The sequence below is a fragment of the Pempheris klunzingeri genome, chromosome 15, assembly GCF_042242105.1.
Source record: "Pempheris klunzingeri isolate RE-2024b chromosome 15, fPemKlu1.hap1, whole genome shotgun sequence".
In the NCBI taxonomy this organism is placed as follows: Eukaryota; Metazoa; Chordata; class Actinopteri; order Acropomatiformes; family Pempheridae; genus Pempheris; species Pempheris klunzingeri.
In genome coordinates, this window is record NC_092026.1 from 23066306 (window position 1) to 23093231 (window position 26926).

Consider the following 26926-nt stretch of genomic DNA (forward strand, 5'->3'; position numbering starts at 1 on the left):
TGTGCATAAAAATTAACCAGTAACATTTCTTTACATAACTGAAGTGTTTAATGCTGTTTCAGTCACGAAGAAACTAGATTGCGAGCAGAGTAAACAGATTCACCTCTGTTTAATTGCAGAAATGCATACAATGAATCTGCAAAGATGAAGCTTATCTTAGAGCATGGAAGGGGGCATAATATGAACACAATGTAGTATACAACTTTTTATATTAGCATATTTTATTCAACTAAAATAGTATGTCTTACATTTTGTATCTCAAATCAGAATTACTAGTCAAATTATTGGATTACGGGCATCAAAATTTGAACTTACTATGTCAAAATGTACGAGTGTGACAGTAAATCTGTATATTTATTTTACTCTCTTTACTGTCGGTGTACCTATTTTCGGCCCAAAGTGGCTTCCGTACATGTCAGATGACGCTTGATTTGTTGTACCCGTCTGTCCGATTGAACGCGGGAGGGGGGGCGGAGTCAGCTCCGGGTGGCGGAGGGAGGGGCTCCGCTGACGTACCGGACTGTGGTTGCCGTGGCAACTGTAACCCAACGTAACGTCCGTTGATTTAAAAACCGGACAGGTAGAGCGGCCGTGGAGGTAACAACAGACAATTAAGCGAAAGAGAAGAAATGTCCTTTATTTGTCGTTAAACGCTGAATTACAAAAATAAGCAGGGTGCTTTTTTTTCTTTTTAGAGGGAGAAGATGGAGTTTGAGAGCACGGAGGCTGTACGCTCGACCCCGAGTCGCCACGAGAAAAGTTTGGGGCTCCTGACGATGAAGTTTGTCGGTCTGCTCCAGGAGGCGAAGGACGGCGTCCTGGATCTGAAAGTGGTCAGTGAAGCAGGGCGGACGGGCTCGGTGCCGATGGCTGCGGGGTGTTTCTGTAGTTTTTGCGGGGCGTCAGTCGGTGTTTCTGTGAACAAAGGGCTGTCAGTCACTAGTGGAGCCAGTCAGGTGCATTGATTTGATGAACAGGTGGACAAGCTAGCAGCCATTAGCCCTGAGCTAACACAGTGCGTTCACTCTTATTTATGCTAAGGGGACCTAAAATTGAACATAACTCCAATTTAGAGCATAAAACTGATGTGAGAGTTTATTTAAAGCTTGTGCTAATTGTCTGCTCTTGTCCCTGGCTGGGCTTTTACATGTAAAGAGGAGTGAACATATACAAATGTCAGCTACAATAAAATGCACATTCCACAGTATACCAAAACACACCCACCACAAGGCACCAATCAGCAAAAGATGGGTACAGCTCTGGTTTGTTTTTAGTCAGCACTTAGCCTTTCTTGTAAAAAAGTTTATAACTGAGATTAATGTGATTTTACTTAATAAGTAATATGTTCCAGAGTTGACTGCCCTTTATGGAGAAAGGTGACTGTCCAAATTAAGCTTTACGAGAAGTTTTTTTATTGTTTTCCTCAGCAGATATTACAGTACAGTTTGGTGAGTACATATAAAGAAAATGATGAAAAGTCAAAGTGATCCCATGATAACACAAGACAGAACTAAAAACACAGCATAACCAAGTAATAATGGTTAATAAAAATAAGAAATAAATAATAGAGGTAGCAAGAAGAAACTCTGGTAGTAGCACCAACGGTCTCAGGAGTTATTCAAGACCTTTGTTGTAGTTTAGAAGGGGATTCCAAGTCTCAAGGAAGGCTGCCAGGGATACTTTATATGAATATCTCATTTTCTCAAGCGTGGCTAAGATTTCCTGTATCCACTTGTTATATGTTTCCATCTTAGAAGGATGGCATGTCTGTCCATTGGAGTAATAATGGCAATGACGTGTTTTGTTGTAGAGGGGATGCTGGGAGATGGTGTGAGGCCGAAAAGCGCTGTTAACAGATGTGGTATTTTACAATCACCACCAGTGAAGCCACCAGTCTGCTGTCACATTGTTAATGGCGATAAATCAGCTTATACTAAAGAAAGGCTGGGGGTCCTAGAAATGTTAATTCTGATATCAAACTTAAAGCCATGAGACACATCCAATGTAAGACCGTGTCAACTGCAGTTGAGGGCAGGACTGCATATATCATGGAGTGTATTTTGAAATAACTCCAGTAAAATTAACCTGATCGAACTAGAGTGAAATTAAACGGATACATTTAATTAAGACTCCCTTAAAACCCCTTTTTAATGACCGGTGGAGGTCCCCTGACGCCATGTGGGGAATCACTTTACTACACCTTCATCAGTCTTTTTGGATCCAAACACCTCAAAACAAGAAGAAGAAAAGGAGAAGAAGGAAAAACTAAAAAAGAAAGATACATTTACATTTTTTATTATTGCTTTCCTGTCATGAACCATCATATTTGTCTTGTGTGTCCTGAGCACCATCCCAGTCATCATCCCAGCTAGAACTGCATCACTTAATCTATCAATCAGTTTGTTGATTGACTGAACATTTATATGACTGTTTTGATAATTGATGAATCTTTTCAAGTAATTATTCAAAGAAAGAAAGTTCTTTGGTTCCACCTTCAACGTGAAGAGTTGCTGCTTTTTCTCTGTTTTTCTTTTATAGGGAACTGCATATCTTTGGGTTTTCAGCTGTTGGTTGGACGAGACATTGATGGACATTTTCACAGTTTTCTGATGTTTTGTAGATGAAACAATAATCAAGAAGATGATTGACAAATTAGTTGATAATGAATATAGTCATTACTCACTCCTTTTTGTTTCCTTCCTGAATTAATAAGTTAATTAAGTTAAAAGTTTTTTTTCTGTCAGCCACTGCTATGCTCTATGAATTAAGAATGAATGGTGACATTTCTGAACCCCCTCCCCTCAGATATTAAGGTTGTTATAGACTTTGTTGTACCATTCACCTTTCTGCAACACCTACCTGAAGTGCTCCTCACAAATCAACCTTCTTTTCATGGCAGTGATCAGTAGTTTTCCCTCTCTTCTTGCGCGCCAAAGCTGGGTAATGTTTACACAGCAGGCTCCTCAGACCCTCTCCCTCCTCCTCCCTCCTCTGCTATTGTATAACTGTCCTCTTCTGCCAAGGGGGTTTATTTGCTGTTTGTGCAGCTTAATTTGCCAAATCCTTCATTTGTTGGCTTTGCTCGAGCCACTCTTTATTTCCAACTTAAGAAGTGGTTGCCACAGAAATTTCGGGTTTCCTATTAATGCCTGTTTAAAGTGTCTGTGATGTGTCTTGTCAACATGGGTTCATATTAAGCTGCCATTAAGTAAGAAGTCTGTCTGTTTATGGAGAAGTCTGTCTGAATTAACAGGCTGCAGACAGCCTGGCAGTGAAGCAGAAGAGGAGGATATACGACATCACCAACGTACTGGAAGGAGTGGGGCTGATCGAGAAGAAAAACAAAAACATAATCCAGTGGAGGTTTGAAAAAGCAAATTGTTCAGATCATAGAATCAGTGAAGCAGCCAAACTGATGACTGATTTAGAGCAAATACTGACTCGTAATTGCAAAACATTACTAGTAAATGAATTTGCGTTCATACTTCATGCTTTCTTCCCTTCCCCCTCCAGGGGCGAGAACTCAGGCAGCCAAACTCAGGAGGTGGTGGAGCAGGTGAAGGTTTTGAAGGCCCAAATCTCTGAGCTGGAAGCCCAAGAGAAAGAGCTGGACAAGCAGAAGGTGTGGCTAGAGGAGAACATCAAACACCTGAACCACGACCCCATCACCAGCCAATATCCTTGTACAGCATCTGACAGTGAAATCAGATGTTTTGACCATATTTTAAAGGTTATCTATGTGAGATTTAGAACATTATATGTAGCACTAAACAACTGTTTGCTATGTAAAGATACAGTGGAGTAACGTCGTCCTGAGCAGAGAGTGAAGTCACACTCACTCTGTGAGCTGGTAACACAGAAGCTAAGAGAGGTTGTCAGTCAGAGGCTGTCACACTGAACAAGAAGAGGCGAGAGACCTGGCTTAGGAGCCACGGCAGCGGGGGTGGGGGAGGGATGAGGCGAACATCTGCTTTTATTTCGTACAGAGAAGCTTTGAGGTTGTTCAGGTCCATGTTTTTGTGTATCTCCTCTCTTCAATCATCTTCTAATTTTGTGTTAAAATGTCATGTTGAGGGGGGTTAAAAGTGGACACGCACCCATTCCTACAAAGAGAACTTTACTGTTTGACTGAACTTATTAAGAGTTTCAAATATTTGCCGCTAAGACTTAACGTTTGATGCCTTTCTGGTGAAATGTCACTTGGTGCGTTTTGTATCCTGATTCCCTTTGGCTCTCTCTACAGTTTGTAATTCTAGTCCTCCTTGGGCCCCATTTAGCCATTTCAGAGGGGAAAATACTACACTTGATCCTTTCAACATTGTTTGCTTATTGAACACAGAAAATGCTATAAAGGGGGATTATAGATATAATTGCTATTGTCATTCTCTTGGGAAATCACAGCCAGGCTAATCGTGTCTTGCACAATGCTCACAGTCTTGTTTTTCCAGTATATTCTCTCCATTTTCCTCCCATAAGTAATCCTGCTTGTGTTTCCTCAACACCTCTCCACTTTCAAATTTGTGACACATGAAGACATCTGTAATGCCTTCAGTGGAGACACTCTTCTAGCTGTAGTGGCTCCTGCAGGGACCCAGCTGGAGGTACCGCTACCTGAAATGGTTGGTCACTTCTTAACAAGCTTTCTTTGCTGATTGGTACATGTGGGATTTTGTTCTGCACTATGTTAATGTTGATCATCACCAGAAACACAGGAAACCACCATATTTATTCATTGATTTCTGTGGTAAACTAAAAGTCTTCAGCTGCTGAATGCTTCACTGTGTTCACCAGCTTGTCTGCATGCCATTTGATGCTGAGCAGGTAGTGTACAATGGGTTTTTAGAGCTTTTTCACTGGAAACTTCTGCCTGCTGCTGGGAAATTTGCTGTAGGAACAGTGAAGGAAAATCAAACAGTAAAGTTGCAGGCTGTAGAAAAACAAAAAGTGGCAAATGTGCTAAAATACTCCATATATCTGAGGAAAACTGCAACTTTTGATATTTTTCTGTGGGTTCATCAATGCAAATTACCCCTCTTTACACGCAGGCAGTCATGTGATCCATTGTACTGTTGATCATAGCTGCTGTAATGACAATTAACTCCACACTGCTGCTCCTTAGAGCCAAAGTGGTCAGAAGAAGTACCAGGTGAACCTACGCAGTGACTCGGCCCCCATCCAGGTCATGCTCATCAACAGGGATTCAGACTCCACAACACCCGTGGTCTTTCCTGTGCCGCCCACTGACGACATCTGTCTAATGCCAACTCCACCCAGCACCCCCGCCAGCCTGCAGAGGCTTCCTCTCTCAACGTCTGTGTTCTGCACCTCCAACACCACCTCCTCTTCCTACTGTAGCCAGGACTCTCTCTGCTCAGACCACCAGATGGTGCTGCCAGAACATGATGAAGTCCTGACGCCGTCGTCCAGCCCTCCTGACTTGCAAATGGGTAAGAACAGATTATAGTTACTCTAGAAAACCACCACTCGCCTCTCTTAGGCTGCAGGCCTCAGTTGACACTTCAAACAAGTTCACCTTTTCTAACAAAAATAAGATAGACCTCAAATGAATCAGTTATGGTAAATATATACAGTGATATACAGTGACACATGCAGAGCAGCTTGCTTATAGCCCAAAAATGAAAAAACTGTTAGTTAGAAAAAGCATCTAAATGAAATAAGATCCTCCAGACCATGAGTCAGTGAGCTGTTACTCCCACTTGCAGCTGATCATTTTCACTTCCATTGAGCGTGTATTGTACATTGTGGAAATGTATGCTCTGAGAACAGTGAAGATAAACCAAAAACTCATGATCTAACTGAAACAACATTCCCTAGCCCATGAGTCAGAGGACATTACGCCCACTTGTAGCTGATGATTATCACTTTTGCTCCATATCATTAATAGTGTTGGATGTCTATGGTGATGCTGGCTGAATGCACTGGATGTTTCAGTTAAATGAGAACAGATATGGTTGAGAAAATCACACCAGTGTACCAAATGCCACTGGTATTATCACCCAGTGACATAAACCCGTTAGACATACAGTATACACTCAGTTTAATTGGCTATCTAAAACTAATGCAGCAGTTATACTATTGCTCTAATGTTTGTTAATGTTATAGAGTCATGCTGATTAAACTTGAGTCAAAAAGAGGCTTGCCTGGTGTTTCCAGCTTTTGTTGTACTTTCAATGCCACTGCCAAGGTGCTTTCACGTATTTTACCTGATAAGACCTCTTCTCATGATTACTATGTTCAGAGTTGCATTCCTATTCAATCAGTTTGGACTGCCTGCTGCCTACTACGATTAAAATTGCAGTTGGTAACATGGAGAAGAGAGTGGACCTGAAAATGTATAAAAGTAAATGTGCCACTCCTCCCTGCAGAGGAGGCTGCCGTACATACTCGGACTAGTAAAAATGGTGTATACAACAGTACGAAGGAAAGATGAGCTATGCTCCACATCGGGACAAACAACTGTTGCCTAGCTTTATTTCAGCTGGACACTCAGTTGTCATTCCATTACCTTTGTATTTAGAAATGAATAGTCATGAACGTACAGTAATGTTAGCTTCATATCTGTGTTGCACCAGCCACCTGGCACACTAGGACAAATCCTGGAGAGCTGCAGCATCGGTGGACTGTCAAAACATCCATGAAGCTAACACAGTAGCTGCTACAGAAAGATGGATGTTTCAGCAAATATGACAAAGATATTTTTAAAAAAGCTCCCTACTGAACCTTTAAGCGTGCCATTCTCTGCAGACTGTTCAGACTGAGTGATACTCAAGACATGACTGTATTGATGCTGACGCCACCAGTCAGAGTTACTGCTGAATAGAAATTGCTGGTGGGGGAAAGGAAATGGTGTGGACAGGGTTTTAAAGCTTCTTATCAAACATTTTACTGCTGTTAACCTTTGTTCATATAATAATTATAATATAATATAGCAATCTTTGAATATAAGAACTATATTTCCTGCATTAGAGGTCAGTCCCACTCTCAAACTGGCTGGACATCATAACTCATTGCAATTACATGTGTCCAGGTTTAACCAGTTTGAACTGAACTGGAGCAAAGTGAAGCAGGTTGGTCAGTAACAGACAGGAGGTAAATGGCTCTCACCCTGTTCCACATGAAAATGAATGGGAGGCTAATTTAGGTTCCACCAACAGCTATTGAACAGCAGGTGTGTTCAGTTACACCTGTCTGCCTTTAAACACCCAGTGCTATCGACGTCCTATGCTGCCACCCTTTCTACATTTTAAATATCAGAGGATCTCCTTGTTGTTGAACTATATCGTGTTCTACTAACATAACAAACTGTAACCCCAAATGACCACCAAGTTGATTCAACAAAAACTGAACATAATCATCTTCTAGGATTAATTGCAGGCAAGTTTAATGAAAGTGCATTAGTTTTAGTTTGGTGGACCTAATAATAAAGTGGCAGCTAAGTGTATACAGAGGTTTTCCAAAAAAGTATGGCATTACTATTACTGTGTTGTTAGGAAATCGAGTCCTGCAAGCGAACAGTAAGAAAACACCTTATGCCCTTATGGATCAAATCATGTGAATTTGGTTGATTTTATTGTTTTTCTACCGGCTGACTCGGAGATATCAGATGACAGCGTGGGCTGACATGAAGAAAGAGGAAATATCATGTGATCATAATATAACTACATGCAAAAATAAAAGCACTGTGTCAGTCATAACGGATTCAAACAAGCCAGTAGTTGTCTGGTTTTACAAAATGGTCTGTAATAAGACATTGACATGCAAAGCCACAAGGTGTGACCATTTCAATAACTATTTTATTTGCAATACAAATATCATAAGACAAGATACTGTATGGATACAAAAGCAACAGACACGATGACAAATGACAAGACATCAAAATAGTGTTTGAACTTTGTAAACCCAACGTTTTGAATGCCTAAAATTCCTTCTCTTGTTGAAATCGGAATATACAGCATCTAAGAAAATGAATTAACCAGATTGTTACACATCTAATGACAGAAGGTTAGAACAACCTCTCCTTTCATTGTCTTTTTCCCACATGAAGTGTAACTCGAAGATGTTATGTCTTGTTTCTTCGTATAAAACACTGTGACTGAGCCCAGAATTTTCCTGTGTTTGAGACTCCAGTATGCATGGGAAAAAAAATATGACTTCTTTAACTGGGTCTGAGTTTGTAAGAAAGCCTGAGCCACTGGATTGGCACCCGAGTAAGGTGCTTTCACATTGTGAAACTGAAACCAAATCACATCTTTCTTCCAGAACAAATGGTCAATTAGCGCAGCAGCAGCACAGTAGATATTTACTAAACGGATGGCCAGGTTTATAAGACAGAGCGACATAAACAACAAAAGTCATGTGTGGGACTGTTTTTAGGCCAGACGCTATGACTACTTGGAGTCTTAATGCTAAGATAAGGTAACCAGCTGCTGGCTGATGTATTGGCTGAATTCAGATTAAATATTAAAGGTTTGCTAATATGATGGTTTGAAGGGACAACTTAACTGCACATAGTGACCATACCTGTTATGGATAGTGTGTAATGCAGCAGACCTGCACAAGTCAAGCTTTAGTTGCCAGCATACTGTGAGGAACCGTTCAGAAAAATACTTCGAAATGAGTTTCAGGGTCAGGATTTTCTCTCCCAGGGTTTTCAGTCTTTTTTTTTCATAATAGGTGCAGATAGCTAAAGCCCGTAATGTTGCATGTTTGATTCTTTATAGCTAATTCCTGTGGTTGTGCCTCCCATGCTCCCTGCAGAGTGTCACAGTCAGTCAGCAGCAGTGTTGGAGCAGCAGATGGACCTGGCAGGCCCAGAGTTCCACTCTGTGCTGGATGTGAGCAGCCTGCTTAAGCTCAACTCTGCTGGAGACCACGTGAAGGACGACAGAGAGGGTAAGACGCAGGGGCGTGGCCACAGCTTCACTGAACACTGAGTTGTTTATTCTGTAATTAAATCCAGAAATGAAGCTCGGGGGCAGTTAAATGCTTCACATATGTTTCAGTTACGGTTCTGTAAAGGCTGTAAGTTTTGAGCTTTTGTTCAGACTTGTATGATTGACTGGTCCCAAGTTTTAGTCCAACTGGTGAGAGAAAATGGCTGAATAATGTACTAATATATTTGATATTCTGCCTTATCCTGCTTTGGTGCTTATAAATTTATGTTACATACTCAATAAACTTGAATAATTCTCTTGTAGGAGCTGTTGACCTGATTGATGAGCTAATGTCTACTGATGGTAAGCATCTAAAAACAGGGCTTAACAAATTTTATAAATAAATTGTCTAACAATATTAGCAAATTTGACAGTGTATTTTATAAAGACACTGGACAAAATCAAGTATTGCAGCAGCAGCTAACACGCCAGCAGCTCCGTGCTGTGAGCTAAATGCTAAAGTTAGCATGCTAACATGCTCGCAGTGAATATGATGAAGTTTAGCAGATATGTTTACCATATTCAACATCTAGTGTGTTAGCATGGGGTGCTTTTCATCACGCTAACTTGTACGCCCTCACTTCCTCTCTCCTCCTGTGACCCACAAATGATTCCCCTTCTGCCACGATGGAGGATCTTTTACCCCCTTAAATGCACCTCGATGAGACGAGAAGAGAGGAGGCTTCTGGAGGAGCCTAGGGCGAGGAAACTGGTTTATCCTTTGGCTCCTCCATCCTCACATCTCTCTCTCTCATCCTCACTGGGGGGGTGGGCTAAGCCACAAGGAGGAGACGCATTAGCGTAATTAATTAATAACATTTGCTAACTACTGCTGAACAAAGTATAGCTGAGGCTCATTAGTGTCGTTTTGGAGGTATTTGTTAGCGTTTTGATCTGACGATGGTGCTAGAGGAGAAATCAGAGTATAACCAAAGTCGGTAGCCTTCACTGTCTGGGATGAAATATACGGACAAATTTTGACATTTATCCATTTATAAAAGATGCAGAGATTTTTTACAGGATCAGTGAAAACTCTGCCAAACATTTTGTTCCAGACTGATGTTTTCATCCTTAGAGTTATGTTGCTAACGGGGCTAAAATCTCTTCCCAGTGTTTGACTGTCGTTGTCTTATTTGTGTTTGACAGGATTTACTTTCACTACTGCTCCTCTCTCCTCACACAGGTATAGACTACAGCTTCAATCTGGATGACAATGAGGGAGTGTGTGACCTGTTTGACGTGCAGATCCTCAATTACTGATGGCTAACTGCACCTCTTCTCATATTTTTGTTACACTTGCACAGCTGATACTTAAACGTACCATTACCACCATATATAAAAAACAAACAAACAAATATCATCACAAAAACATTATTGCCTTAAAAACCCCTTAACCCACATTCATGCCCGCTGTTCATCAAACAACTCTTGTTTAAAACACTGTCGTTTTGCCCTCAGCCAACACGAAACAAAGTGCCTGACAGAATTAAGCATAAAATATGTATGTAGTCACGTTGTCATGTGACCACTGGGTTGTTAACGGGCTGCGACACTCCAGTGAACTGAGGTGCCTGAGTGGAAGTAAGCCAGGACAGGAGCTTCAGCCTCCTACTGCACTTTTGCATGTTTGTATCTTTGTATGTTTCCACATCCAGTGGAAAGTCTGAGACTTGAAGACTATTTACTTTTATGAACAGTTGGGGTTGTGACAGTATTTTGCTTTAGCTGATATTTACAGTAACCTGTAATGATTCAGTATTGGCTTCTTTCTAACATTTGAACAGGGTTGATGATCTAGTTCAGGGTATGTGAGTAACTGTCTTTACATGGAAAAATATTGTGTGTAAAAACATAAGCAATTCTATAGTTGTATTTCATAAAATGGCACATCCTATTTAAGGAGTGAATGTTTCGGTTACGTTCTGTAACCTTGCTCTCGTTAAAATGCCAGAAAAAAAAATTCTTTTCTAAATTATTGTGACACTGCCATTTTAGGCCTCTTGTTTTTGTTTTAAAAAAAAGTCCTATTATTACAGTTATATATTGGAATAACTAATATTTTTTACTTAATTTAAGAGAAAATAATTTTTGGTTCTAGTTTGAAGAAACCGAAGCTGGTTGACTGCCTTAATCGTAATTTAAAATGTGAACTAGCCAAATTTCAGATGTTGAGAGAATAAGTGGAATTTTTGTATATTTATAGTTTTCTTTGTTTAAAAGAAGTCATGTCTTTTGTTACATTTTGTTTTTTTGCATATTTTTGAAAGTTTCTTTTCAATAAATGGATTTAATCTCTATATAAAACCTTTCCTTATTGTAGTATTGATCAGAGTTTAATTTGAAAATATAAAATGAAAGAAGCAAACATTCAGTTTGCTTAAACATGTTTTTGACTTTCTTTATGTGAGACTTGTTTGTTTGGAGGCCATCTTAAACCTTACAGATGGCTTCGTTAATCACACATTATCTAACAGTTTGGTTCCCAGGTTGAAACACTCTTTTTTTTGGCTGAGTAAAATGTTTTGCTCAGTCAACAGATGGGAAAACCTGAAATGATTTCCACATGAGATGAAACTGGTGCCAGAGTGTGACCTGCAGCATCACCTCATACACCACTCGGTTTGCACCAGATGGGATATAGGAGGACTAAACTGAAAACACTCAAAATGTTCTAATCTAATCTATCAATGTAATGTACTTCTGAAATTCTAGTGCACATTCTTTGTGTTTACAGAGATGATTCATGACATGACAAACTACAGAACAGGACAGGAATTCAAAATATATAATCTAGTTATATGGTTACAATCGGAGACTGTTTTTTTTTTTATTATTATTGACAGGCTGACAACCCCTCTTGTGTCAATGACCCCTGAACTACTTTTTTTACTGAGACAGTTTAGAAAATTAGACAGGCTCTTGTTTCCTGTATTTGTGCTTGTGTCCACTTAAAACTAAAATACCAATTTGATTCTATCAGCTATTAAACCTTGGAAAAAATGGGAAGAAATTTCCTCATCTCCTGAAAACTCTTCTCTATATTCTCAGGACCTGGAAACTGCAGTCAAAAAAGTAATTGTACACTATTGTTGATGGTGTAATGCTGCGCTGATCAGCTAGTTTGTTTGTGGTATTGTGCGATGATGTTGTTTAAAAGGGTTAGTTCGGGTCCAAGTCGATATTTGTGAAACACAAGATAAAAAACAAAGAAACAAGCTATGCTAAGTGATCGTGGCAGCAGTAGACGAGAGAGTCTCATGTTCTCCCATGTAAAATTACTGTTTTTGCAAATAGTTTGGTGGGTTTCTGGTTAAACTGAAAGGATATTACAGGTCTAAAGGTACTGTAGTTATCCTTTAACATCCTCTTGGCCCTGAAGAATTGATGTCAGGATGTCGACCACCACAGCACCAAGGCTGCTCTTGTCAAGGCCTTGATTGACATCCATTTAAACAGACTGGCAAAGTTTCCCTCTTGGTATTATTAGATCTCAGTGCTGAATTGGACGTGGTTGACACAACATGTTACTAGAGAGACTGGACTTAACTGGTGTGAAGGACGGGCTATTTAGTCAAACAATGATAAAACAGAAATAATTGTCTGTCTTTTTGTATTTGTCATGTACAAGGGGATGTTGTAACCAGTTTGCAAACAGAAAGCAAAATAGCACTGACCTGTGTTTATCTGAACAAAGTGTCCCAATACTGGAAGTTTGAAATGTTTGAGTCATCTTGTCAGGTTAAAACAGCTTTAAAGGAAAACGTCTAATGATTAAATAAGGATTGAAACTAGCAGAAGGATTTTAACATTTCATCATCACCCTCTGAAAAGGGTCCCAGAGGTTGTTTTTCAGTCTGTTGTGCAGACTCGCCTGTTTGCCGCTCAAACTGTGAAGCAAGTGTGCAGTAAATGTGTCTCAGATGCTCTAAGGAATTCAGGAAACAACACAGCCGTCTCTTCCTCTCATGAAAGGGAGTTAAGTCCCACTGGATGAACTGTAGATTTGGCACAAGACTTTGCAAGCAACACCACGAGTGCCAAAAAGATCTCTGGTTCACCGTTTTGATCTGTTATCTTTTAATTCAGTTGATCAAGGTCATGTTGAGCTGAGAAATAAAGCATGTGACTAGAGAGAGAGAGTAGTAGTCGCAGTATAATGTGTAATCAGGAGTATCAGGTTTAAGAATCAGTCTTATTTGTACTTTGTACTGTGTGCACAGCTGCAAAGTGTTGAATGGTTCTTGTGAAATCCTGGAATATCATAAACAAAAAACAAGCAAATTCTGGCTTGTGGGTTAGTGGCCTTTTTATTATTCAACACTTTGTCCGTAGAACAAGTTTAGGTCAAAGAGTTCGTTGTCATGCCAGCTATGAAAAACCCAACTGAAATGAAATATTCTTCCTTGTGGAACAAAAATGACAAATTAATTTTTAGCTACACCAGCAGCAGCAGGTCTGTCGGTCTGAAGTTCATGTCCCCTAAAGCTTTAATCTAGCAGGTCTACTGTGGTCCTGAACTAATGGCATTCTCCTCATCACCAGCTCTACTTCATGCTCACTGACAATTAGCAAATATTTGCATGCTAACATGCTAATGCTAAGACTCTGAACATGACAAACGTTACACCTGCTAAACATCAGCATGTTAGCGTTGTCATTGTTAGCATGCTAAGACGCTACTGGGATGAGCTGGAGTGGCTGTAAATTCTTTGTTGTGTTTCATTTCAAGTTCAAGTCAAAGTTCAAAGAGTTTATCTGCGTGCCAACTGCAGGAAATGCAGCTAAAAGGAAATATTGCTTCTTCTGGACCATGGTATAAAAATGTAGTTATAAAAGTATATATTTGTATATTTTACTTGGAGATGGACAAGACGATAACAAACTCCTGTTTTATGTGTTGAGTGTTAACTTAATAATGATTTCCACATGTGCTTCTTTCGCTGACATCATGAAGTACTCGTGTCTGCTCTTGTACTTAACTAAATAAAGGATACACAGACGTCTTTTACCATGACGTGCTAATGATGACTCATATTGAGAATGTGTTTGTCTCTTGGGATGCATTACGGGAGTTAAATGACATCTCCATCCCGCCCTCCTCTGCAGGATTCTCTCTCCTCCTTTGTCTTCTCTTCTCGCCAAACTTCTTGGCCACTTTCATCATGTGCTGCCTGAAGGACGACCCCATGAAGGCGTAGAGGATCGGGTTGAGGCAGCAGTGAGTGAGGGCCAAGCTCTCCGTCACCTGAGCCGCCTGATCCAACACCTTACTCGTCCCACAGTGGATCACCAAGGTGTAGACCGAGTCCATCGCTCGATAGACCTTCAGCGTATTGTAAGGCAGCTGAGTGACCACAAACACACCCACGACTATGAGGAGAACACGTAGAGCTTTCCACTTCTTGCCTCTGCTCTCCACAGGGAGGCCCTTTAGTGTCTGGCCCACGCTCCAGTAGCAGACCACCATGACCAGGAGAGGAAGTAGGAATCCCAGCAGCACCTCTGCCATCTCCAAGACCATTTTCCCCCCGCCAACCATTGACGGAGGGTAGATAGCCAGACAGATGCTCCTATTAGACGCCCATCTCACTTCTGAAAGTACTAAATCAGGAAGGCCGAGGATAAAAGCTGTCGCCCAAACGACTAAACACATCCTCCAACAGTGTCTCCTGGTGAATATCCTCTGCAGCCACCCTCTTTGGTCTTTCCCTTGCACCCTGGCTAACGCTAAGTAGCGATCCAGGCTAATGCAGGCCAGCAGCAGCATGCAGCAGGTGAAGTTGACCGTGTAGCAGGCCGACACGATCTTACAGGCGACCGTCCCCAGCTCCCAGCCCCTCGCCGCGTCAGCAGCCCAAAAAGGCAACGTGAAAAGCAGGAGCAGGTCGGCCACGGCCAGGTGGGTCAGGAAGGTGTCCGTCATGGTCTTGAGGCGTTTGTGGTAGGCGTAGACGGCCACGACTAAGGCGTTTCCTGCCAGTCCAACCACCAGACACATGGTGTACATGACAGGGAGGAAGAGGGCCGCAAAGGAACGGACGTCACCCTTCTCACAGAGGGCGGGGTAGTCATCGTAGCTGAAGTTGAAGCTGATGTTTTCGTGGTAATAGTAGTCGTCCTCTGAGACCTCCATGCTAATCAGATGAAGCTGTGAGAGAGGACACTTTGAATTACTGTCTGTGGCCATTAAACATTCACAGCTCTGCTTCAACAATGTACTTTGAGTCATGGACAGAAGCTTAGTAGTACTGAGTCAAAGTGAGAGTCTACTTCAGGGACTTCAACAGTCGGCTAAGGGCCCCAGTAGTCTGCCAGGCTGCCCCCTCAGAAGAGTCTCAGTCGACCAAGTTTGCATTGGTCCATGTTTCATTAGTTGGTCACAGGAAAAAGTAAATAACAAAACTCAAACTCTAATTGGGAGCTGTGCCTCGTCAATCTTAGATCAATTGTGTTGGTGTCATGAGTTCATAACTTCTATGATGTTTTGTAATAAATTAGCTCATGTCTGATATGAAAATACTCAAAAGTGATTTTTTCTAAAAACAAATATATATTTAACATGTAACAAAAGATAAATAAACAATTAACACAGGAAATATATGTTTCATTTCACTTTGTCCTTAAACATTCAAAAGTCTGGTATTTAAAGCTGACAGCTGGCAAAGGAAGCATCTTAAATTAAAGAGTAACACACATTTAAACGTCATTATAATTTAGTGTAATTACTCTGTAAAGTGAGTGTCTGGATTCAATATGCTCACAGTTAAACTTTCATCGACGATGATTTAAATGAGCTGTCTTTGTTTTACAGCTGAACTATAACTAGAATTGGTCCCAAAACAGGAAAATACTGTATGTGCAAACCAAAAAAATTCCTCTACTTTGGGAAAAACACTGAAGTCTGTAAACGATTGTGTGATTGTAGACTAATGTCTGTGGCGTCCCCGTCAGCATATGGACATCCTGTCCCGACCTGAACTCTTCCTCCCTGTTGTACCGTCACTGAGATAAATAATGTGAGTTCACCCTGCCCCTCTGCGTCCTGATAAGAGCGAAGGGCAGAGGAAGATACAGTTTCCACTTTGTGTAAACTATCAGATTCCCCCAGAGATCCGCCTGCTGAGATCTCTTCCCTCCTTAAATGAACACAATGAAGATGAAGAGTTTTGTAATGATGATGTAATGAATCAAGGACACGTCGCCACACAGAGACACTGATTATTAAAGTGTCGCTGGTTTACCACCAGTGCTGGATTGTAACTAAGCACATTTACTTAAATACACATTTGGGATACTACTAATACTATTTACTGAGTATTTTCAAGTCTTGGCATGTTGTACTTTTTACTGCACTACATTCGTCTGACAGCTGTCAAAAGTATATACAAGCACAGCGGAGATGATTAGTCGATCAGTTCATAAATTAATCAATCAGCTACTGTTTTGGTAATGATTCACTTTTTAAGTAATTTTTCATGCAAAAACATGGTTTCATTGTTTCAGTATTCTCACATATGAAGTTTTAAATTACAGTAATCAATCATTTTGTTGGTTGGACAAAAGGCATTTGAAGGTATCACTGCTTGTCACCACATTTCTCACTATTTTCTTCCATCAAACAATAAATTACTTGATCGAGACAAATAATTAGCAGATTAATTGATAATGAAAATAATCATTATTTGCAGCCCAATACAATATAGTTAAAAAAAAGAGCTCCACCTCAACCACAACAGTAAAATCCTGCTTTAATGCATGAGTAATAATAATTTAATGATATAATATATATGAGTACAACACTCACAGGGGTTATTTTTCTGAACTGAGTACTTTTACGTTTCATACTTTAGGAGCATTCTCTTAATTACACTCACATACTTTTACCTATAACATTTCTTTTTTCTTTGTACAGGTATCATCAGTACTTTACTTAAGTCCCTGCAGAGTTACTAGTGCCACCTTCTTCCTAACTGTATAAAATGCAGCGGTGCAGGAAATATTCAGCTTTTATATTTAAAAGTTAAAGCATTAAATCGAAAATGTCACACGTAAAAGGACGTGGGTGTTTAGAGCAAAATGTGCTTCAAGAATCTAAAGTATAAGAACTCATGACTTGTTATGTGACTGTATGCTGTATTATTGGTCTCCTATTACTGAAGCACTCATGTGTTAGTGGTGTTTTCAGTTGTAATTGCTAATTTAAAGTACTTTGAGTTCTCTTCTTTGAGTAATTTAGTCTGCAACTGTGCATCACACACAAAGTCAAGTTTTCCACGTGACATCTCAATCTATAAAGTCACACTCAACAGTTAGACCAGTTAAATGATCTACAACAGAGAAACGCTGTTTAAAAGTTGATGCATCAGTGATAATAACAACCCGCTCACTTCACATGTCTCATAACGTGTCGGTCAATCTGCAGAACACTTTGACTTAAGGTGGTTTGAGGTAGTTCAGTAATACTTACTGTACTTTTACCTGAGGAAGGGGTCACAATAAGAGAAGCAGCTCTTCAACACAAAGATGCACCGTCACAGATCAAACAGGTAAACAAGGAGCTAATACTGATCGATACTGATCGATACTCACGGTGTGTTAGTCACACATTCAGCTGGCTGTTCCGTGGATTTGCGCCACAGAGACTCAGGACTCCACAACACACACTCCCCACAGAGCAGGGTTGGTTTGATTTCACACCAGCGCAGCACACGTGGGCGCTGCTGCTGTATGAAAGCTCACTATGAGTATTTTACCATTAGCTGCCTCTTAGTACTTATACTTAGTCAGGCTGCATTTCAGAGGTCTATCTATCTATCTATCTATCTATCTATCTGTCTGTCTGTCTGTCTGTCTATCTATCTATCTATCTATCTATCTGTCTGTCTGTCTGTCTGTCTGTCTGTCTATCTGTCTGTCTGTCTGTCTGTCTGTCTATCTATCTATCTATCTATCTATCTATCTATCTATCTATCTATCTATCTATCTATCTATCTATCTATCTATCTTTACCAGCTGCAGCTGTTGACTCATGTACATATTAATGACATATTAATGCAGCAATAATTATAATCCAATAACCTACATTGTTCTGAAATGGACCATTCTGCCCTAATTAGCACTTTTTGCACTTATAATATATTTTCATGGTAACGCTTTTGCTGAGGTTCAATTCAATTCAATTTATTTTGTGTGTCTCACAGTGCTTTACAAAGTTCACTGAAATAAACAAGAAGTGTAAGCGAACAAACAATCAGGTTAAATTTTTAAAGCAGGACTTGAGAGAATTTCTGCACTTTTCTATTTCCACCACTGCTGTATATGTAAATACTATCCTGATACTGAAGTTGACCTTTTCTGCCCTGCACTGTGTTCCTCTCAGGTGCGTACAGCCCCTTTATCCATAAGATCAGGCAGCCTGTAAAAGCCAGCAAAGCCCTCGCTGCAGCTCTGCTGGTTAAGTTAATAGCTTTGAGTCCTTGGTAATAACTCAGACGTTTATGTAAACAGTTTTATCTACTCAGATCTTCTCTCAAGTGGGCTGTGGAGGCAGCACAGTAAAAGAGTAGACTGTTTGGACAGAATGTAGTAAGTAAAATGCCTGTTAGAGCTGTTATCCTTTGTAGCTCATACATCAGCTATAACATAAGAAATATAAAGTGTGAAAAAAGCGTGAAACTCATTCTGAGCCTGGAAACATTCTGGAAAAACTCTCACTAGATTTGGATCAAGTAGAGTTTTTCTTTCATTATTTGTTTGCATCTAAGTCTACTGGGACTCTAATATAAGATATTTGTCAATGTCACCAGTTTACAGGATTAGAGAAGCCGTGGGATTTGACTCATGTCTGTATCATGTGAATGCACCCAATAACCAGTTCAGAAACCAGTCTTACCGTCAGTCACTGCTGTGTTCCTCTATGTCGGAGATCCGGGAATCGGTCCAGTTTCAAATCCAGCTGAGTCTTGTACTGTAGCTCCGCACTTTGTGAATGCGCCTCTGAGAAAGATGACTCAGAGAGAGAGAGAAAGAAAGAAGTAACAGCAGACAGAAACCAAATCACAACCAAACCATATGCTCGGCTGTTTATTGAGGAAACCATTAATAACACTGAGACAAAAGCAGAGGCATTAACAGCATTTCAACACCAGGCAGTGAGTCATTACGTCAAAAGTGAGCCAAAGTTTCTGCAACTTTCTGCAGTTTCTTCTTTTACGTCTTCACTGTAACACATTCTGAGCTGAGCGATGGAAACATTGCATTTGCAAAATGTGCAATAATCAATATTACATCTCAAATATTCAATATTATAGTATAGTATTGAAGGATATTGCATGGAGCCGTGGTGTCGTTTCAGTCATCAATCTTTTATCCACACCCATGATAATAACCTTTCTGCAGCTAAGACAACGAGGAATGTGGAAGGTTACATTTCATCCATCAAGATTTGGCTGAGGCACATTCTTCTTGTTTTTTTTTCAAGAAAAGAAATGCTTCCCTCTTCTGTTGTGCCTTCCCTCAGAGGCCAGAGTCACTGAGATTTCAAGATTTTTATATTAGTATGTGTTTATAGCACATATACAAGTAAGAGATACCATTAAAGAAAGCTTTTAATTGTTTTAGAAAGACGTGTAACTGCAGGGTCAGTAATAGTGCACTATACTATATACTGTATAATATTATATAGTAAGACAGGGATGGTTTTGGGCACAGCTGACAGCTTTCTGTTGGACTTGATGTAAAAACATGCGTGCACTTCTTCAATCTGAGTGAATCCATCAATCACAGCAGTTCCACTGAAATCAGCTTATCTCTCTGTTTTAATTACCGTAACGCCCTGTTCCTCCCATCCGCCCCTCCGGGCAATAAAGCTACTTGCCCCAGTTTTGATTTGACTAAGCACCAACACATTTAGTAATATGCATTATGTGAAATAATCAAAGTCTCAACTGCGTACTCTTCAGTGGATTTTTTTATTTGATGTCTGAAAAAATATCTGTGGAGCAGGGTGTCAAGAAAGTGACAGGGTTTTTCAAGAAAAGCAACATATATGTGTTATCTCATGGCTTTTTGATACCTTCCTGTTGTTACTATATACAGAATAGGAATGAATAATCCTTTGCCATACACTACTGACCCTACTTCCATTCTTACATAGTGTACATAAAGACAAATGCAAAATTTCACGACATTAATTATTTTTGGAATAATAAGAAAAAGGAACAGAGCAAACTATAACAATTGGTGCAGGTGTTCATGTCTGTCGTCAGTTGTCAGAGCTTCATCTTTCTTATTTTGATCACTAACAGAAACAAAAGAGAGAAATGAGAGTCAATCCATTAATCAACCAATCTAGGAGTTGAAAATGACATAAAACAAGTTGTGCCCCTGTGTTGTCTGACTGTTTTCTGCATGCTCACAGTTTTGTTCACTTACACAACAGTTCACGACAGATGGGACGTCTTTTTAACCTGGTGTCACGGTAGCAAAATGACAGACAGGCCTCCTGGTCGAGATCTGAATGCAACAAAAACAAGTCCAACACTTAAACGTGTCCTTTGTTCATTTTCATCTCTAAAATAATCAAACACACTTTGTGTTCACATGAGACAGAAGCTCTTACTTGGGACGAGGGTTATGTTGTCTAGGTTTCTTTTCGTGCTCTACCGTCTGTAATATACAAACAGAGTCTGAGTTTCACACAAGCACAAATATCTATATATAAATAATATCTATAATATAACTAATTATTATAACTAATGAGAAGAGGATAAAAACAAACCACTGATCATCTTCTTCATCGGTAATCTTTGACGCAGTTTTTCTAAATGTAGATTTGACACATTTTATTGTAAACAAAATAAATTCAAAGTCAATCAAACTTGGTCTTACTGAGTGCACGCCTCTACATCTTCCTCGTCTCCAAATACAGTTGGAACCTTGTTTACTTGTGTTCCTGTAGTTCACAGCCCCTTCTTCTGCCTATAGAAAAATGAGGTTAACATTTGAATCAAGGGCGTTCTTACAACACAAGAAAAGCTCTTTGTGGTCAGTGGATCTTCTTACCAGATCAGGAGACTGTGGTGATTGACCGTCTGTCTCCAGAGCGGCTGCATCAGTAGGAGTGAAGGCTGAGACGAGCAGGAAAACCTGCAGACACAACAGGACCAGCAGCACAGTTCTGTCCATGGCTGATGGGCTGAAGTTATAGCTATTACACACACGTTTATATACTCACTGCCAAACAGCCAGTTTCATGTGTGCAGACTTGTGTATACAAACTGTATCAGACTATCTGAAATGATTTAACCACAATTTAATTACAACACTGTCTCTCTGTGGCTATATCTGATTCCTTCCCCTGCGACCCCTCCTTGGACATTCCCTGATCAGTAAAAACATGCCAGCATGTTTACAGAGAAATCTTCCATCTGATAACTTATATGCTTGAGGTTTCTTCACCTAAACCTGAACTTCACTGAACTGTAACCTGTGATGACAGTGACAGTACAGAGAATACACATAAAATCACGTATAGCTCATTATTTATACCTATTTGTTGTTGCTTATACTTATTTTGGTGCATCTGTACATCGTTATGCTGATGATACTGTTTTATATATCTACACTGTTGCCCGTAAAGTTGGAATAATTGTTCAATACCCCCAATTTTGTTAAAGCCTGAATACAGGCTTAATTGTGGTTTAAGTTTCACTGTGATATGTTTGGAAGAGTTTGATCAATAAAGTTGAGAAGATATACACTTTATTTATCAAGAATAAATCGCATTGTCACAATCATTTCATGAGAGGAGGTAAAAAACATTGTATTCCAACTTTATGGGCAACAGTGTTTATACATATATTGTTGTGCAAACTGTTGCCCTGACATACAAGCGTCTGTGGTCTGCATTTGACTCTATGAGTCGCACGATGTCCCACCTCAGGTTGGTGTTAAAAGCAGACAAAGCCAAGGATATATTATTTTTTAGCAAAAAAAGGTGACAGCTGTTCTTCCCTGCATCATGCCCACACAAGGTACTCCTATTCAAACTGGGACCACCTACATATACTCAGACATCACAATGAAAGCTGTCTTTTCAATTTCATACTGAGCTTTAGTTTTACTTAGACAGTCAGGTGTTTTATCATGTAGACATGTTGGACTTTTTGTAACCATTGAACAATCATTGGAGAGTTAGACTTCATCCAACTAATAGTAATTACTTTTCTTGCAACCATCCAAAACATCTTTTAAGGAAATTATACTTAGAATTGGAATTCTTTTTTTAGGAACAGGTCCTGTTTTTCTATTAAAGCTAAGAAACATGGGGAAGTTTTGTACTTGAGCACCTCAGCTCACTCTCTTCATCTGCTGCATGCTGTCTATCAGCACTCTTCATTCATAACTGACTGTAAACCCCTCATACATATATCCTTTAACTGCTGCCCATTTATTTGTTCACTTACCCCCTCAGTCTGTATAGAAGTTTGTAAAAAGGCTTTCTCCTACTCTGCCCCCTCAACCTGGTCTGGGCTCCAGCAGAAACTGCAGCATGAGTCCCTCAGGGGATTTTAAACCACTTTTAGAAAATCTGGAGAGAGCATCAGTGTGTTTTCTCTGTGCTAAATGTCCTGTTTGTCTGTAACTTTGTGTTGTATTTCTGCTGTTGTTTTGACCAGGTCTCTCTTGAGAATGAGACCCATGTCTCAATGAGATTATATGTATAAATCCCAGAGAGTCAACAAATCCCTCTGTTATGATTTTTACAAAATGTACATTGTGTCATGGTTTTGATATTCAGTCTGCTCAAATATTCAGTTTGCTGTTCATATTCTAACTCTAACTTCAGACCCAGCCACTCTCACCTGCTCATCCCGTCAGTAGATTACCTCACCTGCTCTGTCTCCTCACTCACCTGTTCGCCATTCCCTCATTGGCTCTCGAGTATATATACCGGTCATATATACCAGTCCATTTCCACTGGCCAGGTTGTCTTTGTGCCTTAACTTTCCAGCATGCTGTTCCATGCTTACCTCTGCTTTTTGTTTTCATCCTGACCTAGTTTTTAGCCAGCCTGTGTGCCTCTGATCCTGCTTCGGCCAGACCCCCTTGTTCTTTGTTCGCCTGCCAGGATTTTTGAATCTTTGAACTTTTCTGAGTAAAGACTGTTTACTTTTCATGCCTGCCTCATGAGTCGAGCTTTTGGGTTCTGTTGTCTTTGAACTGTGACACACTTTGCAGCTTGTCAATGACAGATTTTTCAGATTAGAATATACAGAAGTATTCCAGCGTCAACCAGTAACAGATTGTGGTCATACTGGGCAGTTAGCTGTTCGGATGTGTGGAAATGCTCAGCAATGGAAGTATAAACTACGATGCATTACTTGTATATTCTTTATTTTGTCTGCAATGAAGTATACAAAGTAAACTATAATTATTATCTGAGTAAAAGTAGATGTAAAAGTAGACATTTGTAAGCAACTTACTGCCTGCAAACAGGTGAACAGATTTTAAAGGACTCTAACCAAATTTGAACAAAACTACATATCTATGTGTTTGCAGAATGTCATTATTTATTCATGTTAACTTTCTTCTCCAATTCTTCCTTTCATCGTTAAGTTACAATGACTTACAGCAGCATTTGGATTAACATGCACACAATTAAACAAGAAACTCAAAGGATGGATGGATGAACCTTTTATTTGAAAAATGAATTACTTGTTCTTCTTAAAAAACACTTTTTTATGTGATGTGTAAAAAGCTGTGGAACACATACAGCATTGTGAAACAATAATGACAATCTTAAATTACATATATTAATTTCTCACATTTGTAGCTGTAATGTATTAGCATAGAATATAAAAGTCATAAAATGACCAAAATGCCTAAATGCAAGGCAAAAGATAGAAGCTCTCCTGAGAAAAGATATAATTAGTGCAGGTCTTCACTTCACTTCTTCACTTCTGTTGTCTTTCGTGCACATTTTCCCGGCGAGGGTCTGGTGTAACACCAATCTGTGAACAGAGAGAGAAAGAGAGCCTCAGAAGGAGCCGTTAAATTCAAGACAGTTAAAAGGCAGTAAAACAAAAGTGAAACAAACTGAGACGCCCGTATCAATGGCTTGCTCTGTGTTGTACCTGAAGGCAGCATAATCAGCAGCATGGGCCACATCATGCATCATGCATAACAGCCAGAGCAGTTCAGTTCAGATTTCCTCTCCACAGGTATCTGAACTGTGGAGTGTGTTCTTTTTGCTGCATGCACTCAATTATTTTCTCCTGATTTTACTGACAAAACCTTCTTATTTGTCTGTATCATTTCTCTCCATTAAGTTGTTGTAAATACTTTTAGTGTTCAATCTACCTGTGTGAAGTCAATTTCTGCCCGGCCCTCCTGAGAGCGCTGTGACAGAACAAACACAAATAATTATTAATTGATGTCAGTGCTGTGATCAACACAAAAACAAATTCAAACACTGTTTTTTAAGATATGTATTCTGGGGCATGCACTTATTTTTTACTTATTTTACTGTAAATTTAAAAGAAAAATTCAAGAATCAAGCATTTTGTTTTACACTTGCGATGAGCACACATCCACCTCGCTTCAAGTTACACTGGGGTCCTCGTTTACTTCTGTGTCTTACTAAGCCCTCCTGAAACAAAACCAGGAGAAAATAGCCATCATTTTCCCACAGAAAACCACCTAAAAAGCCAAAAAAAGCTCCTTGTGCTTGGTGGGTCTTCTCACCAGACCAGGAGGCTGTCGTTGTTGACCGTCTGTCTTCAGAGCGGCTGCATCAGTAGAAGTGAAGGCTGAGACGAGCAGGAAAACCTGCAGACACAACAGGACCAGCAGCACAGTTCTGTCCATGGCTGATGAGCTGAGTGGTTTGGTGCAGCTGTAACACACACGCAGATGTTTATATGCTCTCCAACAAAATGATTAACTCCATGTGAACAAAGAGGAGGGCATTTGTTTAACAAGTTCAATTTCATCATAATATCGACTCCCTGTGCTTGACTGGAATCTGTGCTTCCTTCTGTTGCAATCCCTCCCTTGACATCCCTGCCCAGATCAGCAAACACACTGCATGCCAGCAGCCTGTTAGATAAAAAAGTGTATTGATCCCCTGGAAGAATGTCCTGAATGTGGATAAAACCAATACAAAAGCTGTTTGGAAATAGACTTAGATCCTTTTCTTAAGTAAAACTACTAATTTACCAATCTGAAAAACTCCCTTACAAGTCAAAGTGCAGAATTCAAAATTCTACTTAGTGTTATATTTAAAATGTCCTTCAAGTCTCCAAAGCACTTCTAATAACAAATGGTGAAGAAACTGTGATATGGTCAGTGAACACACTGCCTGACTGCCTGAAACAACAAACATTTTGGAAAAATGTCAAAGAAGAAATTTCAGGATTTACAGGATAATAAAATAGGATAATAAACTCAATTAACCAAAGCACCCAAACACTCCAAACTCTCCAAACAAAGTATACTAAGTTAATTACAGCTGTAAAAAATAATAAAAGCATACTGCCTCCATCTTGTGGCCACATCCTGCAGCGCCCAACACCACTGTGGGATAAATAAAGGCTGATCTATCTATCTGTCTACTTTGTATTCAAACTGCAGCAGAGAACGTGTTTCTTCTGTCTCCTCTTTTCTATTTTATTGATAACTGATTTAGAAACAGACAACTCAAAGAAAATAGAGAAGAAATACATTCTTTACTCTTTAGAGGATGGATTGCAGTCAGCCAGTCTCTGTTGATCGAACACATGCTTCCTTCTCGTACAATGATCAGATCCTCAATGGTCAATGGACGTTTAGGCCTTTGATAAAAGAAATGGAGCGCTTATTCCTTTGTAACCAATTTGCATCATGGTCACTATTCTTTTGTCCTTTTTTACACATTAAAAAAAAGACTGATAAAACTACTGTAAGATATATGAGGAGAAACTATTGAACCTACTAGCCGTCTGGAGTCTTGGTTAATTTTGATGAAGTTGCATGCATGGTATCCCCTTTTTCCAGCACAAACTCAAGCTATCTGTCTGACTTCACAGTTAAAGGTTGATGAAAATGCTGTTTCACTCTTTTATACACACAAATACAGCAGAAAAAATGTCTGTTTACATGCTGTGTAAGTGATTTTATCTCAACTCTTTTTCATTGAAAGTCCATGTCTGGTTAAGGGTTGGAGATTTTATCTGAGACCTTGTTACTCACTCTGATGAGATCTTAGTTATTGATGATTTCAATAGTCACCTGAATAAGGCCTCCGACCCTCTAAGTGAAGTATTTTTAGCACTTATTGGTACTTTTGGTTTCACTCAAGTGATAACAGTCTTGATCCATAGGATAGATTCATGGCAGACACAAAAGCATCGTTGTTGGTAAGGAAATTCTTAAATCTCAGGCTCCCTCCAACAGTAAATAAGGAGCAGCCATTACAGTATGTACAGTGCCAGAACGTTTAGCGCAGGTACAGCAGCAACAAAGAGTAAAGTGACATCCATGTATCAATGCGATGGAAGTAAAGTTACATAGTGACGAACTTGAAAATTCAGAAGTTCCTCAGAGGTGTTGAGGAAGTGATGGTGCTCATCCACACAGCTGGTCCACAAGTTCAGGGTCCAGTCACATAGCGATCCAGGTCTCTGAGCTTGATGACAACTTGAGACCCCAAAGAACAAAAATGCGTTTTTTTAGACTTAAAAGCTGGTGATATGTCAACATTATGTTTTTAGCATCAAGCATAAAGACAGAAAACAGGGGGAAACAAATAAGGTAACAACATCTAATAACTATGAGCACATCTAAAGCTCACACATGAGAACAAGACATCTAAGGTAATTTGTTTAATATTGGCATAAAATGAAGCGTAATATCTGAGCTTTAGTTGTGGCGGTAAAGATAAACCTACACAAAATGCGTTGTTTCTTGTGAATAACTAATTTTCATGTCCA

General features: G+C 39.7%; 2 protein-coding genes across 2 annotated transcripts; one reads left to right on the top strand and one right to left on the bottom strand.

The window, feature by feature from the left end:
- The first annotated feature begins 701 nt into the window (after window positions 1-701).
- e2f5 (E2F transcription factor 5) lies at window positions 702-10274 on the top strand. Its single transcript, XM_070845442.1, has 8 exons — window positions 702-833; window positions 3254-3363; window positions 3514-3665; window positions 4501-4619; window positions 5120-5447; window positions 8779-8913; window positions 9219-9257; window positions 10138-10274. Exons 1-8 carry the CDS (start codon window positions 705-707, stop codon window positions 10212-10214), a joined length of 1089 nt encoding a protein of 362 aa, XP_070701543.1. The 5' UTR covers window positions 702-704; the 3' UTR covers window positions 10215-10274.
- A 2978-nt stretch (window positions 10275-13252) lies between these two features.
- ackr4a (atypical chemokine receptor 4a) lies at window positions 13253-18906 on the bottom strand. The gene is made up of 2 exons (XM_070844723.1): window positions 18847-18906; window positions 13253-15102 (listed from the first exon to the last, which is right to left on the bottom strand). Exon 2 carries the CDS (start codon window positions 15085-15087, stop codon window positions 13984-13986), a length of 1104 nt encoding a protein of 367 aa, XP_070700824.1. The 5' UTR covers window positions 15088-15102; window positions 18847-18906; the 3' UTR covers window positions 13253-13983.
- Between the last annotated feature and the right edge of the window lie 8020 nt (window positions 18907-26926).

Excerpts from the sequence above, each read along its gene's own strand:
- e2f5 (XM_070845442.1), top strand. The coding sequence starts at position 705 with ATGGAGTTTGAGAGCACGGAGGCTGTACGCTCGACCCCGAGTCGCCAC. Across the intron at positions 3,364-3,513 it reads AAAAACATAATCCAGTGGAG|GGGCGAGAACTCAGGCAGCC; the intron begins GTTTGAAAAAGC and ends TTCCCCCTCCAG. Across the intron at positions 8,914-9,218 it reads CGTGAAGGACGACAGAGAGG|GAGCTGTTGACCTGATTGAT; the intron begins GTAAGACGCAGG and ends ATTCTCTTGTAG.
- ackr4a (XM_070844723.1), bottom strand. The coding sequence starts at position 15,087 with ATGGAGGTCTCAGAGGACGACTACTATTACCACGAAAACATCAGCTTC.